Source organism: Oncorhynchus mykiss, chromosome 8 (genome assembly GCF_057628025.1).
Source record: "Oncorhynchus mykiss isolate SJ-2025 chromosome 8, ASM5762802v1, whole genome shotgun sequence".
Lineage (NCBI taxonomy): Eukaryota > Metazoa > Chordata > Actinopteri > Salmoniformes > Salmonidae > Oncorhynchus > Oncorhynchus mykiss.
The window spans coordinates 76,691,964-76,712,322 of record NC_143029.1 but is presented as its reverse complement, the minus strand read 5'-3'; the positions used below and the strand labels follow the sequence as shown (position 1 = coordinate 76,712,322).

The following is a 20,359-nucleotide window of genomic DNA, read 5'->3' as shown; positions in this document are numbered from 1 at the left end:
AAAGGAAGAGTGAGTATGGGACCAGTTGCTGTACGATGGTAAGGTGGAGCAATATGGAGAGTAGGTAAGCAGTAAGGGTGAATGATTACAATACCAGGGTGATATTGAGCTTCAGTTAGGATTTTACTTGCGTAAGTTGTTTACGAAGTCATTTGTTAAGGAGTGCCTCTGAGTGTAAATTCCTGTGTATGTCTGTGACTGACCAATTAGTGCTGAAACAAAAATAAAGAGCACATATTACTATGCATTTTTAAAAACATTTTATTTAAAGGATTAATGTGAAAAAGACAGGCACAATCTTATTCAAATACTTTAAATACAGTAGTTATAATTATTATAATTATAAAAATGAATATCATTATTATTGTTCTAAATACTAGTAAACCTTTGCGTCCCTGAAAAATAAAAACAGCACCATGATTTGAGAACTGTAAACAAGTGCAATGACAAAAAGGAGTCATTTTCATATCTTCTATTTATTGCATTGAGATGGAAAAACAATCCAGTTCCCACAAAATAATATCCCCATCCCATTCCCTTTCCCTCAAATCAAATATACATTTAAGGCCACTTTCAAAACGTAGTTCCCTGTCCAGCAGGACATTTAATGACAATGTACACAAACACATTCTATACATGGAGAACAAAAAACAATAGTACTAGACATAATAATAATGACAACATCATTGATAATAATAATAATCCGAATAATAATCATTAAAACACTGCATGACATTAAAGAATATTAAGGACTGTCGTGGAATTATTCTAATCAGAAGGAGAGACTTTTACATTTCGTCAACTTTATTATTGAATTATTGCAGTAATGGAGCTTGTCAACGAGCCCCACGTAGGTGATTAAGCGAGAGCCCAACCAGCAGGACTAAGTCCATCCTTCTGGATGTTCATGACAAATCACAGGTGTATAGAATGGGTCACAAGGTTAAGATTCATATGAAAGATACTAATAATTCACAGCAAACAATATTTGCTGTAAAGAGTGTTCTCATTGTGTAGAAACCAGGGTCTGGCCCCCCAACTCCATAGTAGGTGCCAGGTGCACCGGTTTGTGTCAAGAACTGCAACAATGCTGTTTTTTTTAAAATGCTCAACAGTTTCCTGTGTGTATCAAGAATGGTCCTCCATCCAAATGACATCCAGACAAATTGGCACAACTGTGGGAAGCATTGGAGTCAACATGGGCCAGCATCCCTGTGGAACACTTTCAACACCATGTAGAGTCAACATGGGCCAGCATCCCCGTGGAACGCTTTCTACACCTTGTAGTCTATTCCCCGACGAATTGAGTCTGTTCTGAGGGCAAAGGGGGTAGGGTGCAACTCAATATTAGGAAGGTGTTCCTAATGTTTGGTAAACTCAGTGTTTATCCCCTCTCTCTCCAGACCGTTCATAGTTCATGTGATATAACTGAGATACTGTATATGAGGCAACACTTAATAGGTGAATGGCTTTGACAGAATCTAGCATCCTCTACTAACATGGAGCAGAACATCACATGACGTTGGTTGTATTCTTTAACACAATAGGTGCTGGAATGGATGGATGGAGGCACTGCACATAATTATGTTCAAATAAAGCTGAAATTTACCAGGACACAAACACTGACAACAGCAACTGAAAAACAAAATTTAAAAAGGCTAAACAAACAGCGATGAGCTGGCGTCAACAACCACAATGAGAGAACAGAAGAGGGGGGAGAAATAGAGGAATAGAGTGGGAGTGTAAGAGCAAAAGGAATCTATTCCAATATTTAAGTTGGCCCCGGTAAGGAATATCTAAGCTACAGCTAACAAATATATCTTGCTCTGGCTAACCTTCGCTCACAGTCTACAGATCCCTTTGACTTTAGTTCTCTAATTTTTCTCCCTCATCTCCACTTGCATTTCCCTCTGTTTGCTCTTTTCTCTCCTATACAGTCCCTCTCAACTCTTCAACCTCCTCTCGTTCCTTCTCTCTCCCTCTCCTCCCCTCTACACCTTGTCCAGTAGTGAGCGTTGACAGTAGAGGAGACGGCGTGGGGTGCCGTACCTGCGGAAGAACAGCAGTGCCCCCAGAGTGAGGATCACACACGCCAGCAACATGAGGGGAACCACCACCGCCGCCACCACGCCCGCCCCTCCGCCAGATCCTCCCTCCTCCTCGATGATGATCACCTCCGTCTCGTCTCTATCCTCCTTTCTGTCTTCCCGGTCTTGTCCTCCACCCCCTCTCCCTCCGTCGGTCTTGGGGTCCTCCTCTGGACAGCCCATCCAGTCCTTAAGAGCAGACTTGGGGTATCCAGGCTCAACACGAAGCTTCTGGTTGTTGAACTTCCAATACTTATTGGCTTTGTAGAAGTAGGTGTGTCCTGAGAGACAAATACAGTGTGGAGATAAAGATGAACAAAATAAATCCAGAGTTGGAATAACTTTTTTCCTCTAGATTAAAACAGAAAAAATACCAACTGTGCGCGTGCATGCACCCACACGCACGTACACAAAAACACACAGGATGGTTACCTTGGTCTCTGCTCATGATGCCAGCTTTAATATTGTCTGGGACGCCCTGCCACACACTGATGGGTTTGGGGTATTCAGGGTCCACAGAGCGTGAGTCCTCATTGTACCGATAGTACCTAACATGGGGAGAGATAGACATGTTTCAGTTCAACGTCAGTGCATCCGCATGTCTCCAAACCTCTGGTCTGTGCTGACATCACACCTACAGGCCTATTACTCTTCCAAAGAAGTGGTTTCTCAGCTGGTGTGCTCTGGGTTATGAGATGTAGGCTAAGTGAGCCACTGAAAGACAAAACCTGCCGGAGACAGACGTTCTGGTTCTCTTAGCTTGGCCTCTTGAGTTCAGCCGGATAACTGATATTCAGTGAGTGAATAGTATCATTGTAGCATTTCTTTGTTTCACATTGATGGTTTTAGTTCTCCATTTAAAAAGTCAGAACCACTTATTTGGGAAATTTGCTATCATCGAATGGCCAAATAGGGCAATTCATGACAGAGAAATATGTTTTCAACGTTCTTTAGTCCTGTACGCTCCACTCCACTCTGTCATGTAATGTTGACCGAAACAAATACACAGAGACAATCAGATGCAAAAAGACTGACTTGTGTCCTCTGAAGAAGTATGTCTTGCCGGTGGGGGTGTAGAAGAGAGCAGCGTCTATTTTGTCTTTGGGTAGACCACTTCCAATCTCCTTCAGAGGCTTGGGGTAGCCATCCTCCAGAAGAGACTCCTTGAAAACCCAGTGCCTATCTCCTACACAGAGTGAGAGAGAGAATCTGAATGAGTGGTTTACCTCAGTAATGATATCTAATTTAATGTGAATAGTAGACTATGTAAATATTGTGACGGAACCTTAACAGAGGTTGTAATGTTAACAGAGTAAAGTCAAATTTACCTTTGAAAAATACAAAATTGCCATCATCCCTTTCATAAGCAGCATTGATGTTTGACGGCAGGCCCCTCCAGAAATGGCCTATAGGCATTGGGTACCCATCCAGAACCGCGTTGTTACGGACTCTCCAGAACCACTTATCCTGAAGGAGAGAGAGAGACAGGGTTAATACCTCTACAAACTAAATATACATGTACAGTGGGGCAAAAAAGTACTTAGTCAGCCACCAATTGTGCAAGTTTTCCCACTTAAAAAGATGAGAGAGGCCTGTAATTTTCATCATAGGTACACTTCAACTGTGACAGACAAAATGAGAAAAAATATCCAGAAAATCACATTGTAGGATTGTTAATGAATTTATTTGCAAATTATGGTGGAAAATAAGCATTTGGTCAATAACAAAAGTTTATCTCAATACTGGCTAGGCCACTCCAGGACCTTGAAATGCTTCTTACGAAGCCACTCCTTCGTTGCCCGGGCGGTGTGTTTGGGATCATTGTCATGCTGAAAGACACAGCCACGTTTCAACTTCAATGCCCTTGCTGATGGTAGGCTTTGTTACTTTGGTCCCAGCTCTCTGCAGGTCATTCACTAGGTCCCCCCGTGTGGTTCTGGGATTTTTGCTCACCGTTCTTGTGATCATTTTGACCCCACGGGGTGAGATCTTGCGTGGAGCCCCAGATCGAGGGAGATTATCAGTGGTCTTGTATGTCTTCCATTTCCTAATAATTGCTCCCACAGTTGATTTCATCAAACCAAGCTGCTTACCTATTGCAGATTCAGTCTTCCCAGCCTGGTGCAGGTCTACAATTTTGTTTCTGGTGTCCTTTGACAGCTCTTTGGTCTTGGCCATAGTGGAGTTTGGAGTGTGACTGTTTGAGGTTGTGGACAGGTGTCTTTTATACTGATAACACATTCAAACAGGTGCCATTAATACAGGTAACGAGTGGAGGACAGAGGAGCCTCTTAAATAAGAAATTACAGGTCTGTGAGAGCCAGAAATCTTGCTTGTTTGTAGGTGACCAAATACTTATTCTCCACCATAATTTGCAAATAAATTCATTAAAAATCCTACAATGTGATTTTCTGGATTTTTTTCTCTCATTTTGTCTGTCACAGTTGAAGTGTACCTATGATGAAAATTACAGGCCTCTCATCTTTTTAAGTGGGAGAACTTGCACAATTGGTGGCTGACTAAGTACTTTTTTGCCCCACTGTATATACACACAACATCAAAGCTGATTTCAGCTATATATCTGTAATTAAGTACCTTGAACACAAACATTTCTCCTCGGAGGATGGCGATGGTGTCAAAGTGTCCCTCACAGATGTCAGGACCAAAGCCAGGGTTGTATGGGGTGTGAGTGGGTTTGGGTGGGTGGTTAGGGGAGCGTGGGTTAGGTGGAGGAGGGCGAGGGCCACCACCTGATCTACCACCTGCAGGGTAGCGGGAGATGTAATCCAATGTTATCCTCTACTACTATCATTACATAGGCCCTTTTTTTGTGATCTGATAAAAATGAACTATGGGCCCTAGTTACAGCATAGATACAGTAGAACAAGTATCAGTAATGATAATGAATGATAAAGCATTTTCTCTTAGCCTTTGCTCACCATAGATTTGCTGTATTCCCCTGAGGTCATCTTCAGGCAGCTGGAAGTTCTCGGTGTCCATCCACTGGTAGAATGGAGCCATGATGGCAGAGGGGTCGTTGGAGTGCTCCAGGCCAAGAGCATGACCCAGCTCATGTACCGACACCAGGAACACATCATTGCCTAAGACCAACAGAACCATGCCAATACCATAACACAGTATCTGAGAAAGAAGGTACCATGTCATCACCATCACATTAAATTGTCCCATGAAATTCAATCTTGTATAACAATAGCTTAAGCATGTATAGCAAAAGCACTATTCAAATGTAACTGACTAGAAACATCTAAAGTATTGACACCCTATTACTATGGTTTTAAATAGCAGGCCTCTCTCTACCATCAAAACTAAAAACTAAAAAAATCTGTAGATCATTCATCTCCCCCACACAAACATGCCCTGGAGATAAGTTCAAAACACAAACACGTTGGGGCCTGTTGATGGTGTGTTTTATGGCCTGCTGCTCACAACTGCCCGGGGAGCATGGTAACTCCCAACAGGTTAAACTGGTTTTCCTGACATCGGGAATCAAACATGAATTCCCGTCATAACGTTCCTCTTCCAAACACTCAAGGTCACTCACCTGACAGATCACTGTTGCCGACCGTCCAGGGCTCTGCAGAGTCAAAGTGAGTGTCTCCCCCTATGCCGTTACCGGGGAAGTAGGCGTGTGCCAAGAAGCCCCCCTCGCCATCGAAGGGACTGGCATCACCATGGAAACCCTCACCGAAGAAGAGCATGATGTCTGCCATGTCCACCACCCTGTCCCGTATGTGACTGTAGGGGATCTCCCTGAAGCGTAGAGGGGTCACATTTTCCCACACCTTGAAGGCCTTCCTGATAGCCTCATTGGTCTCATATTCCCCCACCTTAGGGGTGTAGTTCTGTATACTGAGATATGGAGAGAGGGGGCACCATTAGAGAGAGAAGAGAACAGTTTGTGAAAGGAGGAAGATGGAGACAGGGGGAATAAGAGAGGAAACGGTGATACACTTTACTTGGTATATTAAGTCACTGGGGAATTTCTGAAAATCTGGTTGAGGTGAGGGGAATTTACAGTATGACTTGACATGACCATATGGGTTGTGAGGGTTCTTTTCATTTTTACCCTACACATGCACTTAGAGTTGGAGGGCTAACCTACCAATAGGTGAGATCGGTCTTGTCCCATTTCAGGCCCTGGATAGCATAGCGCTTCTTTCTTAGGTTGCTCTTCAGCACAGTGCCAAACTTGTCTGGAACTCCACAGCGCGGCCGCTTCATCGCCCTGGCAAACACAATTCAGGGACCGGTCACACAATGCCCAGTAGAATCTCTATCTTGGAAACAGGTCATTGATTAATTTAACTTTGAATCAGTGAGTTAACACAGGTAAGACCATGCGTTTTCCTTGCCACATGACCTGACCAGAAGAAACTCTAACAAATAGGGTAATATGGTACTGAACCTGCAACAGTTTAGCATGAAAGGGACTCACTCTAAAGTGTTATTGTCGATAGAGCCGGTGATGGTCAGGCCGTAGAATCTCTGCATGGCTGTGATGGCCGTGGTGATGGAGTAAGGGGAGCGGGAAGCATGTGTCCGCAGGTCACCTGGCGGCAGGTAGCCATATTGCTGCAACCACACCTGAAACATGGAGGTTGTACTGTTACAACATGTCTCAAATGGGTGAAGACTTAATATACTATGAATAAATCAACATCTGTTGAATGTCTTCAAATAAGACAGAGTGGGCTCTGGTGTTGATATACATTTCACAATGACATAAATAACGAATAAGCTCTAATTTAGGTTTTCATATGTTTTGGCTTGCAGGAGAAGCACAATGTCCACAAACAGGTGCTGGTCATTCCAATGGGTAAGTATAAAAGTATTCAAACATCAACACTACTCTTCAGTGACTGTGTCCAGCCAGCCCAATGGGACTCTGATGTACCCACAAAGACAGCTCAGATTTCACTAAAGCCCTTGTAGGGAAAATTCAAAATCCTGGTAGACAAAGACTGAACAGTGAAACTGAAAACACTCTGTTGGTAAAATATTTCCACATTGTAAGTTATGAACTATAGTACTCTGGTGTCTTTTTCATTGTGTTTGTGTGTACATGGCGAACATGGTCTCTATTGGACTACAGAACTATCGTTTTTGATTGAGACCATGCTCCAGATATATGTCATAATTGTTTATGAGATTTTTTATTCCAGTCGGGCCTCTGCAGTAAGTCCTTACATCCCTATAGGTCTAGGGTGGCCTCGCTTTCCAGGCTTGTTCTTGTAAGATTACAGTGTCTGGCTGCACTAGAGAAGGTGCCGAATTATTATATATCTGACCTTACTTTCCCCTGGAAACTTATTAAACTCTGGTGCCTCCCTCTTTCTATTTGGAGCAGAACCCGTGGCTGGGTCCCAAACCTCTCCCACACAGTTTCAGCTCTGCCCTTTCTCTCCCCCCCAAACAGGAGTTGGAGGTAGTGAAAGCTGATACTTCTCTGATATTCTTTACCGAACACATCCTGACTTGAACATTGTCAATAAGCTAGCACACAGCCAGGAAGTGTTTTTCACAACTCTAAATACAATTTGTTTGATTGTATGTTTGACCTTCAACTATTTAGTTATTCACAAAAGTAGACTAACCTCTTCAGTTGCATTAATGTCAGTCTCTATTGAAACAGCACAGTCAGTCAGTCAGTCATTTTACTGGGAATTTCTCTATGATCCCATCCAAACCTCAAAGTCAAAACCTCTCCCCCCTACCCGTCTCTCTGTCCTCTTCTCTCCCCACTCCTCCTTCCCCTCTCCCTCTCTTTTCTAATATGGAAAACCCAAAGGCCTGAGGGTAAATTATTGTGAACAACCACACCCTGTGCACAGTCATCACAGTCATCGTTACTATAGTGTATGTAACTTCCTGTTAGGTTGGTGTCCATGTTCCAGGAACATAAAGAACATTACAACACTTTTAATTAACTAGTAATGATGCCATTTCAGCATTTTCTCTATCAACAGTAAAATGTCAGCAGTTTCATTTTACTAGTGGAGGCTCCTCAGTGGAGGACCATGCTCCTCAGTGAATTTCATATAAATAAAAATCGTGAAACATTAAACAAGTTCTCATTTTTAGAACAATACAAAATATATTCACATCACCAAATAATTTATTAAAACACACTGTTTTGCAACACTCTGTAGGGTAGCAACATGGTATAGCCGGAGGACAGCTAGCTTCCATCCTCCTCTGGGTACATCGACTTCAATACAAAACCTAGAAGGCTCATGGTTCTCACCACCTTCCATAGACTTATACAGTAATTATGACAACTTGATAAGCTGAAATTCGGCTTGGCCCCTAAGACCCTCAGAAACTTTTACAGATGCACAATTGAGAGCATCCTGTCGGGTTGTATCACTGCCTGGTATGGCAACTGCACCGCCTGGTACGGCAGCTGCACCTCCCACAACCGCAGGGCTCTCCAGAGGGTGGTACAGTCTGCCCAACACATCACCGTGGGCACACTGCCTGCCCTCAAGGACAACTACAGCACTCAATGTCAAAGGAAGGCCAAAAGGATCATCAAGGACATCAACCACACGAGCCACGGCCTGTTCGCCCCGCTACGATCCAGAAGGCGAGGTCAGTACAGGTGCATCAAAGCTGGGACCGAGAGACTGAAATACAGCTTCTATCAAAAGGCTGTTAAATAGCAATCACAAGTCGGCTTCCACCTGGCTACTCAACCCTGCACCTTAGAGACTGCTGCCCTATATACATAGAGATGGAATCTCTGGCCACTTTAATAATGGAACACTAGTCACTTTAATCATGTTTACATACGGCTTTACTAATTTCATATGTATATACTGTATTCTACTGTATGCTAGTCAATGCCACTCCGACATTGCTCGTCCTAATATTTATATATTTCTTTATTCCATTATTTTACTTTTAGATTTGTGTATTATTGTGAATTGTTAGATACTACTGCACTGTTTCGCTACACCCACAATAACATCTGCTAAATATGTGTATGTGACAAATAACATCTGCTAAATATGTGTATGTGACCAATAACATCTGCTAAATACGTGTATGTGACCAATAACATCTGCTAAATACGTGTATGTGACCAATAACATCTGCTAAATATGTGTATGTGACCAATAACATCTGCTAAATATGTGTATGTGACCAATAACATCTGCTAAATATGTGTATGCGACCAATAAAATTTGATTTAAACGTCCAGCGGACGTCCTCCAACCTATCAGAGTTCTTGCAGCATGAACTGACATGTTGTCCACCCAATCAAAGGACCAGAGAATGAATCCAGTACTGAAAGCATAAGCTACAGCTAGCTAGCACTGCAGTGCATAAAATGTGGACAGTTGTTGACTTAAAGAGAGAGAAATACAACAGTTGAATAGTTTTGAACAAATGTATTTATTTAAAAATGAAGGAGAGGCAAGAGAGAGAGAGAGCTTACTATATTTCAAAGTATATATTTTTTTCAGAGAGAGAGAGAGCTATATTAGGTTGTATTTTTTACAACATTCACTTAGCTAGCAAATGCAGCTAGCTAGTTTAGCTTACTCAAACACCCGGCTCAAACAGAGAGGGATGCTATGTTAGTTAGCTGCCTATGACTATGCAAAACTAGAACTTTTCCAAGTCAGGGTAAGCTTTTGGCTTTATTAATTGATTACGACAGTGGTCCGCTGGTGTAACAGCTAAACTGCATTGACTGAACTGCTTGATTGTAGCGGGTTTACTAACGCGTTAGTTCTAGTAGCACTAGACTATGACGCTCTAGACTATGACGTGACAATGCTGTAGGATGTGTGTAGAGGTCAGCGGTCATGATATGAAGGTTTGGCTTGGAAAGGTTTTCTCGCCTGGTCACAGACAGCTGATGTGTTCTGCACTGAAGTCCACAAGCAAAGGGAAAAGGGGAGAGGAGGAGCGCACATAGATAGTTGCGAGAGGGAATTATATATACAACGAGCAAAGTGATCATGCTGTGTGATCAGGGGTGTATTAATTCCGCTGATTCTGTTGAAAAACGTGATTTCTCAAAATTCTCTAGACACGTAGGCGTGCTTGGAATGGAGGGGACTAATCGCTCTCGGGGAGACCCTGTTCTCTGTGTTAAGACTTAATATGTGAAAGAGGTCTTTCATCATGAAAAAGAGGGATGGTGAAGCGTGTAATTAATGGATTATGATAATAGAAATATAATGTAGGTGTGAGGACATGTCTTAGAGGAATAGTTTGTTTCAGGACAAGATTCAATTCTATGCTTGACATAAGGCCACAGCTGCTCTTTCTGAGGCCACTATACCTTTCATTCTAGTCTTCTATCTAGGTCTTTCATAGTGTGTGTTGTTGTTAAACTGTATTTAAAATGGATGTATGTGCGAGAGAGCCATTGATCAACACTGAATACTTGTTTCAATGATAAGCCTAGTGAGTCCCACTCCTCCCATCCATGGTCCCATTCGTGGGTCCACAAAGAACAGTCTTTAATTAAGTGTTCTTCAATAAGGGTATACTACTCCTAACTCTTGTCGTTTTGATCACTGAAGCCTAGAGAGTGAGTGGGCAGTGGGCAGTTATAGTGGTCCCTTTATTTGCTTTAGTTAGTTGAGTGAGTAAGACCTAGTATATAGACATTTTCCATGAACAAAGTAATAAATGAATAGCCCTAGGCTTTTTAGAGGCAAGGATATGACTTCCCTGACCTTAAAAAGACTTACATGAAATTTGGCTCGGTTCTCCAGATTACTGATCCACTTAGTGTGTCACAATGACTACCAACAAACACAACAACAGAGCATGAGAAAGAAGCCTCATAGCTCATAGCTAGATACACAATGATCTGGCCCATACAAGACATTTGGCTTAGGAGCCACAGCACACAGTATTACAAATCACAACACACACATACACTACATGGTCAAAATATGTGGACACCCCTTCAAATTTGTGGATTCGGCTACTTCAGCCACACCCATTGCTGACAGGTGTATAAAATCGAGCACACAGCCATGCAATCTCCATAGACAAACATTGGCAGTATAATGGCCTTACTGAAGAGCTCAGTGACTTTTTACGTGGCACCGTCATAGGATGCCACCTTTCGAACAAGTCAGTTTGTCAAATTTCTGCCCTGCTAGAGCAGCCCCAGTCAACTGTAAGTGCTGTTATTGTGAAGTGCAAACATCTAGGAGCAACAACTGCTCAGCTGAGAAGTGGTAAGCCACACAAGCTCACAGAACGGGACTGCCGAGTGCTGAAGTGCGTAGAGCGTAAAAAAATATTCTGTCCTCAGTTACAACACTCACCTCCGATTTCCAAACTGCCTCTGGAAGCAACGTTAGCACAAGAACTGTTTGTCGGGAGCTTCATGAAATGTGTTTCCATGATCGAGCAGCCTAAGATCACCATGCGCAATGCCAAGCATCGGCTGAAGTGGTATAAAGCTCGTCACATTGGACTCTGGAGCAGTGGAAACGCGTTCTCTGGAGTGATGAATCACGCTTCACCATCTGGCAATCTGACAGACGAATCTGGGTTTGGCGGTTGCCAGGAGAACGCTACCTGCCCCAACTGTAAGTTTGGTGGAGGAGGAATAATGGTCTGGGGGTGTTTTTCATGGTTCGAGCTACACCACTTAGTTTCAGTGAAGGGAGATCTTAACGATACAGCATACAATGACATTCTAGCCCTGACCCGAACCCCATCGAACACCTTTGGGATGAATTGGAACGCCGACTGCAAGCCAGACCATCGCCATATTAATGCCCATGATTTTGTAATGAGATGTTCGACGAGCAGGTGTCCACATACTTTTGGTCATGTAGTGTATATCATAAGAATCAATAAACATAAATGTGTCTGGGTGGTGTTACAACATTATCGTCATAAATCTTCTATGTGGATGTTACTGATAAACCTCCCTGACCTCTGACTCGTCTCTACATGCACATAGTGTGTATGGGATTCCAGCTGTCTATGCAAACAGTCCTCTAGCCAGCATCAACAAGACTGAGCAAAAGAAGCAGCTCAGTTGATAGAGCATGGCACTTGTAACGTCAGTGGTAGTGGTTTCAATTCCCACCACCCCCAATATGTAAAATGACTGTAAGTTGCTTACGATAAAAGTGTCTGCTAAATGGCATATATTGTTATTATATATACAGTTGAAGTCGGAAGTTTACATACACTAAAGTTGGAGTCATTAAAACTCGTTTTTCAACCACTCCAAAAATGTATTGTAAACGAACTATAGTTTTGGCAAGTCAGTTAGGATATATACTTTGTTCATGACACAAGTAATTTTTTTAACAATTGTTTACAGACAGATTATTTCACTTATAATTCACTGTATCACAATTCCAGTGGGTCAGAAGTTTACATACACTAAGTTGACTGTGCCTTTAAACAGCTTGGAAAATTCAGAAAATGATGTCATGGCTTAGAAGCTTCTGATAGGCTAATTGACATCATTTGAGTCAATTAGAGGTGAACCTGTGGATGTATTTCAAGGCCTACCTTCAAACTCAGGGCCTCCTTGCTTGACATCATGGGAAAATCAAAAGAAATCAGCCAAGACCTCAGAAAATAAATTGTAGACCTCCACAAGTCTGGTTCATCCTTGGGAGCAATTTCCAAACGCCTGAAGGTACCACTCTCATCTGTACATACAATAGTGCGCAAGTATAAACACCATGGGACCACGCAGCCGTCATACCACTCAGGAAGGAGACGTGTTGTGTCGCCTAGAGATGAACTTACTTTGGTGCGAAAAGTGCAAATCAATCCCAGAACAACAGCAAAGGACCTTGTTAAGATGCTGGAGGAAACAGGTACAAAAGTATCTATATCCACAGTAAAACCAGTCCTACCAGTCCATAACCTGAAAGGCCACTCAGCAAGGAAGAAGCCAGTGCTCTAAAACCACCATAAAAAAGCCAGACTACGGATTGCAACTGCACATGGGAACAAAGATCATACTTTTTGGAGAAATGTCCTCTGACCATCGTTATGTTTGGAGGAAAAAGGGGGATGCTTGCAAGCCCAAGAACACCATCCCAACCGTGAAGCACGGGGGTGGCTGCATCATGTTGTAGGGGTGCTTTGCTGCAGGAGGGACTGGTGCACTTTACAAAATAGATGACATCATGAGATAGGAAAATGATGTGGATATATTGAAGCAACATCTCAAGACATCAGTCAGGAAGTTGAAGCTTGGTCGCAAATGGGTCTTCCAAATGGACCCCAAGCATACTTCCAAGGTTGTGGCAAAATGGCTTAAGGACAACAAAGTCAAGGTATTGGAGTGGCCATCACAAAGCCCTGACCTCAATCCTATAGAAAATTTGTGGGCAGAACTGAAAAAGCGTGTGCGAGCAAGGATGCCTACAAACCGGACTCAGTTACACCAGCTCTGTCAGGAGGAATGGGCCAAAATTCACCCAACTTACAAGCTTGTGGAAGGCTACACGAAACGTTTGACTCAAGTTAAACCATTTAAAGGCAATGCTACCAAATACTAATTGAGTGTATGTACACTTCTGATCCACTGGGAATGTGATGAAATAAAGAAAAGCTGAAATAAATAATTCTCTATACAATTATTCTGACATTTCACATTCTTAAAATAAAGTGGGGATCCTAACTGACCTTAGACAGGGACTTTTCACAAGGATTAAATTTCAGGAACTGTGAAAAACTGAGTTTAAATGTATTTGGCTAAATTGTATGGAAACTTCTGACTTTAACTGTATAAGAACTAAAATTTTTAAAACATCCCACTGATGCCAAAGTCATTTGAGCATTAGCCAATTTGTCTGCATATCTTAATAACAGAGAATCCTCTTCTCAAAAGCAAAAACAAGAAGGTCAGTCTAATATACTTAATTACGTTATCATTATGATAAGGTTATAACTAAGACCCTGAGTATTTCCTGGTCAGGTTGTGTGGTCAGGAAACTGGGATGTAGACTCATTGCCATGTTACTACCCAGCAGTGCTGCTTGCAGATGTCTACTAAGTGTATGTGGCCTATGAGTAACATCCGGTCACACTGTGTATTGCCTAATTACATCATTCATAAACCTAAACCACTTTGTTCCCAAATTGCATCATCACAATTACTTATTTTCGGTTCCTTTTCATGTGGGTAGTACCCCTTCCCTCTTTTTCTCTCTCTCCTTCCTTTGGCATTTAGTCATCTACCACTCATTCACATTTCCTTGAGACTGGTTCCCTCTTTGTACTGACTAACACTCCTCCCTTTCTCCCCCTCCCCCCTCCATCTCTGTGTCAGTCACTCTATGTGTTGTCATGGTCAGGCTGCAGTGAGACTAATTCAAGAAAAGAGGAAATCCCATGCCCACTTCCTATCTCTCCCTGAGGCCACAGGATATGACACACCTGCCTACCTTCCATGACTGGTACTATGGTCTTCACACAGCTGCTTTGTGCTTTCTGCTAAATTGGCAGTCTAATCTAGGTCAATGTAGTTCAATTATTCTTTACATTTGCACAGCTGGAAATACAATCCAGGCACCTACATTACGCTAAGATTACAGTTAATGCGCCCGCAGTCAGATTAAAAACATCAAAAGGGCAGTGATGAAGTCAGAGCTTCCTGGGACATGATCTAGCTGACTGCATTGTCCTAAATGGCAGAGGGTTATGTGCATAAGGGTTTAACATCATGGTAACTTCCTGTAGTCGAAACAGGCGAGTCCTCCTCCACTGCTGAACACCAGACTATCATATCCTCAAAGGAAGCCCTTAAAACTCCCCTCCCCCAGTTCAACCCTAACTCAGGACTGATGTCAACAATTATCTCTGCATCTCTTTGAACTTGGATTCTATACTGCAACTATAGCGCAACTCTAAATCCCCTCTCCTTTCAGAAAGTGCCTCTGTACCTGACCACAATACAGAGACCATGGTATTTCTCCCATTTGCCGCCTTCTTGTCTTTTTCTTTTCTCATCTCATCTTTTTTTGCAGCCTCAGCATTCCTAAGTGTTGTCATGCAAGCCATCACCATTGTGGCCTGCTTCCTTTGGCTGAGGTCAGATCAATTCCACATCCACCCAGTTTTACTGTAAACTGTAATCTTGGATATCCTCGACCGCACTCAAAGATTGCGGAAGTAAACCATATATTATTATTATTATTATTAAGCTTTTGAAATTGTACAATCATGAAAGGGATACTATTATATTCCGATGTATCTCCTTGCCTACCATACGTATACATAGGTGGCTGGTGTTTGTGGGACAAGAGGCGTAACAATAAACATGTCAGACAAGTTATTTCCAAAGAATTCTTCCCAGAACAGTTAAAACGGAATTATATTTGTCAAATGTTTGATATATCTGAAACCAAGTAAATAAGAACACAATATTTGTCTTTACCTACACCACCCAAGGCTAAAGAGAACCATTTTAATATTCTAAATGATATTTATCTGTACATTTTTATGATTGAATTTCAATGTAGTTGGTAATGACTGTACATTTTGTGTAAATGACATTGGAAGTAAGCCGTCCCGCTAGGTTATGAATATGTGCAATACAACTTCGATCTGAAGTTACTTTTTCGTAACAGGCGAGGAGAATTTAGGCAGCAGGTTAGGATAATTAGATCAAGTTTAGGAAAAGGTTTAAGGTTAGCTAAAATGCTATCCTAACCTACTACGAAAAGTATCTTCCGGTCGTAGCTGCACTCGATATAGTCACAGGCGTAGTTTTACCTACAGTCTGGCATCCCAGACTTGGGAAATTATTTCCACTTTTTTAACAGTAGGGACTATTGCTTTATAACAGATTAAATCATCATAATGCAAATTGTTTAAATAATGCATATTTGTTGCATATATTTAATAATAATATATGCCATTTGGCAGAACTTTTGTCCAAAGTGACAGTCATACTTGCATGCATACATTTTCAATAGGGCAACATCTCCCGTTATTTGTTCTTTGACCACTCACCTCGTGTTTTATATCTTGTGGTGCCGCTCCTTGTGCGCTCGGGTCCCATGCCAACACGAGAAACAGCAGTTGGGCAAACGCCTCAATCCAGAGTGCCATTTCACTACACCCGTCCAAAAAGCCCCTGTTCCTCTATGACTTTTGCCTGATTCTTCAAGTAGGTATTTGTCAACAAATTTCAAGAGCCTACTAGACTACACATATAGGAAAAATGCTTCCAAATGCAAAATAAGGTGTCAAAAATATTATTATCACTTGCATCTTATGTCGAAAATATACATATTCAACGTAGCTTGCTTCTAAAGATGAACTTAATTAAAGAAAGAGGTGCGACGGGTTACATCAATGATTTGGCATCCCAACGTTTTAACGCTCAATTTCCACTCTAACTATAATCGACCTACTAGTTTATCTTTGTCCGCAGTACTCAACGTTTTATCTAGTTCTTTGCATCTCCCCCAAACTTGTCCTTGTGATATGTTGATTCCTCTCTCACACAGCTACAGATGTGGTAGTTTGAGAGTCCCTCTCGAGGCCTTTGCTGGAAACTACTAAAACCTCCCACTTTAACATGGGGCTTTCCCTTCTGCCTTGGCATGAATGGGCATGGTTAATTTAGCTGATGACCTTCGCAGAGATGTTGGGCAAATGGTGCCCAGTCAGCCTCTGTAGGCCAATGGCTGTCGGTAACTTTTAAGATAAGGGAGGACGATTTTTTTAATGAACATGGCTTATTTCTATTACAGCATATTCCATTCACCCAGCTCAATGTAACATCGATAGGTTTGGGCTACTACATGATACTCAAATTTTCCATACACACATCATGAGGTTGCTACATCCTATCCTATGAATGAAAGTATACAACATAGGTGCACAGGTCCAGAGGAAAATTAGGTGACAGACAGTGACACATTCAATACCACCTTGCAATCTCCTGCCTAGCTGATCAAGGGTGTAATCATTAGTCTAACAGTTGCAAACAAGAGTTTCTATTGGACAAATTCAGGTATGTTTATCCCCATTTCGTTCCGTTTTCTTCTGTTTAAGAAATGTTTTTCAACAGAATCGTCAGAATGAATACACCCCTGATCAAACACAAACACAGTTCACTTTCATGGCAGCCACATACAAACAGCATGATCATTTTGCTTATTGTATAAATCATGGGCACCACTTAGGTTTTGGAAGTGTGGGGGGCATAACCTGTGTGTCCTCCCCCAGAATTTCTTTGGGCATTTAAAGCTAATTTCATGCATTTTCATACAATCCAATATGCTGTCTTTATTTAGAACAAGAAGTCAGCAAACATTTCCACAGTCATCAAGCTAGTTAAGAGAGTAAAGGCTTTCTTCCTGGGAAGGAGAGGAGGACCAAAATGCAGCATGGTTAAAGTTCATGGATCAAAACAATAAACGTGGCAAAACCAAAACAGTCCTAACTGGTGCAGAAAACAAAAACAGGAAACAACCACCCAACACAAAACATGCTACCTAAATATGGTTCCCAATCAGAGACAATGACTAACACCTGCCTCTGATTGAGAACCATATCAGGCCAAACATAGAAATAGACAAACTAAACACACAACATAGAATGCCCACCCAGCTCACGTCCTGACCAACACTAAAACAAGGAAAACACACAAGAACTATGGTCAGAACGTGACAAAGAGATCATTATTAAATATGTTTAAGTGATTAATAAGACTGAACTAGATCAAAGGTAATTCAATAATACATATTGTGTTGCACCTTTAACCAGTAGCCTAACAAATGAACAACTCTTGAAAAAATACAGACTTTTGATTGTCTTTATTAAGACATCCTCTGTATCAAATTTCAGCCAGACCGACCAGCCAGCCCGAGCCGCCCGCATGCCCGACCCCCACCAGTCTAGTCAGTAACTCACCTCTCTCCCAACACAATTTCCTTCCCAGTTCACATCTTAAAATGTTTTCATTCCCAACAGTAGGTTTGGAAAAAAAACACATCAAAATAAACACATGCACCTCAAATATACATTAAATATACAAATATACATTACTGATGTGGTCATCCTGTCTGGGTTGGCGCCCCCCCTTGGGTTGTGCCATGGCGGAGATCTTTGTGGGCTATACTCAGACTTGTCTCAGGATGGTAGGTTGGTGGTTGAAGACATCCCTCTAGTGGTGTGGGGGCTGTGCTTTGGCAAAGTGGGTGGGGTTATATCCTTCCTGTTTGGCCCTGTCCGGGGGTGTCCTTGGATGGGGCCACAGTGTCTCCTGACCCCTCCTGTCTCAGCCTCCAGTATTTAGCTGCAGTAGTTTATGTGTCGGGGGCCTGGGGTCAGTTTGTTATATCTGGAGTACTTCTCCTGTCCTATTCGGTGTCCTGTGTGAATCTAAGTGTGCGTTCTCTAATTCTCTCCTTCTCTCTTTCTTTCTCTCTCTCTCTCGGAGGACCTGAGCCCTAGGACCATGCCCCAGGACTACCTGACATGATGACTCCTTGCTGTCCCCAGTCCACCTGGCCGTGCAGCTGCTCCAGTTTCAACTGTTCTGCCTTATTATTATTCGACCATGCTGGTCATTTATGAACATTTGAACATCTTGGCCATGTTCTGTTATAATCTCCACCCGGCACAGCCAGAAGAGGACTGGCCACCCCACATAGCCTGGTTCCTCTCTAGGTTTCTTCCTAGGTTTTGGCCTTTCTAGGGAGTTTTTCCTAGCCACCGTGCTTCTACACCTGCATTGCTTGCTGTTTGGGGTTTTAGGCTGGGCTTCTGTACAGCACTTTGAGATATCAGCTGATGTACGAAGGGCTATATAAATACATTTGATTTGATTTGATTGGATTAACACACAGAAACAGCAAATCCTTCATATAATTAATCTCAAATGACTAGTTGTACTGTAGAGCTCTTTTTACTTGCACACAAGTAAAAAGTTCACCCCGTCCTGTCCCTAGGGGTCCAACACCCTGCAGTGCCCCAACCCAACGCACCCCACTCAGCTTTAGGATCTTAGTGAAACAGAATTTTTTTGTTTTGTGTGTGTTAGACCTAGGCCAGAGTTCCAACCCACAGGATGGCAGACCCCCAGGGCCAGCACTAAGCAGCCCAGCTGCTAGGGATTGCCTAAATAGGTATCTCCCCTGACGTGGGCATGTTTTCAATACAGACTCCTTTAGTCGTACTGTGTTCCATATAAGGCATCCAGACCTTATGAAAGTTGCCCAGTATACCCTTAATCTTGTAATAAATCAAATCTAGTGATACATAACATGGCATTGTGGGAGGATAACCAACCTTCCAAATAATGGCAATGCATTTCTTTGCTGCTATAAATGCTTGGTTACACAGTTTCTTCCGATAACAGTCTCCAGTATCAACATTTCCAAGCAAACAAAAACAGGGAGAAGGGAGAATCTGTAGACATGCTGAGCTAAAACAACATACTCTTTGCCAGAATTCAGTCAGCCTTCACAAGACAATAACATATGAAAATATGCCTGCTTTTGTGTTTTACACCTCCAGGAGAGGAATGACACTTCTGACTGCATGTAATTCAGTTTCACTGGCATATAGTATGTTTTATGGATGGTCTTAAACTGCAGTAGTTTATGTCTGAGATGATATGAACATGACTGGGCATTAAAACATATCTGTATCTATTCATCATCATCAATAGCTTTTGCCAGGTCTTCCTCACATTTTTGTTTGACATGTTTTGTGTCATCGGTAAAAGCCTCTATCAACCCTTGATACAGTTTGGAAACTTTGGAGGTTTGTCAGACCGCCTTAAAATAGCATCTGGCTCATCCAGTGTTTGCTGCACATAGAGAATAAAGCGTTGTATCTGCAAAAAATCACCTCACCTCTGTCAAAGACTGGTCTTCCCTGGCTGCCTGACTCTGCTGAGACCCCTGTCTGATCCTCCTAAAATGAGGCATGACAAAGAATTACCTTGGTGTACATTTATACATTATATTTTCCAAGAATAGAATAGAATAGAATAGAATCAATGGTTCAATAATTGAAATGACCATTATTCCTAGATCCCAGACTGCAGCTTTAAAGCTGCTGTCCTGTAGCTACTTTAGGTCTACCCATCAATTCAAGATGGAATCTTTGTATCATTCACCGATATTACTAATATACTGCTAAATTCACTTGAGCTCCCTGGCTGTCTGACCCTGGTGGGAGCACTGTCACCATCTGATCCTGCTAAGACATGATGAGCATAGTGTTGTGTACTGACTGCACTAGAGGGCTGGATTCTGTAGGATGCCTTCAGA

The 20,359-nt window shown here is 42.2% G+C and overlaps 1 protein-coding gene across 1 annotated transcript; it reads right to left on the bottom strand.

The window, feature by feature from the left end:
- Nucleotides 1-457: 457 nt before the first annotated feature.
- LOC110530599 (matrix metalloproteinase-14) lies at nt 458-16,747 on the bottom strand. Its single transcript, XM_021613808.3, has 10 exons — nt 16,080-16,747; nt 6,544-6,692; nt 6,211-6,333; nt 5,650-5,957; nt 5,027-5,188; nt 4,683-4,849; nt 3,416-3,554; nt 3,123-3,273; nt 2,520-2,635; nt 458-2,368 (listed from the first exon to the last, which is right to left on the bottom strand). Exons 1-10 carry the CDS (start codon nt 16,176-16,178, stop codon nt 1,992-1,994), a joined length of 1,791 nt encoding a protein of 596 aa, XP_021469483.1. The 5' UTR covers nt 16,179-16,747; the 3' UTR covers nt 458-1,991.
- Nucleotides 16,748-20,359: the final 3,612 nt, after the last annotated feature.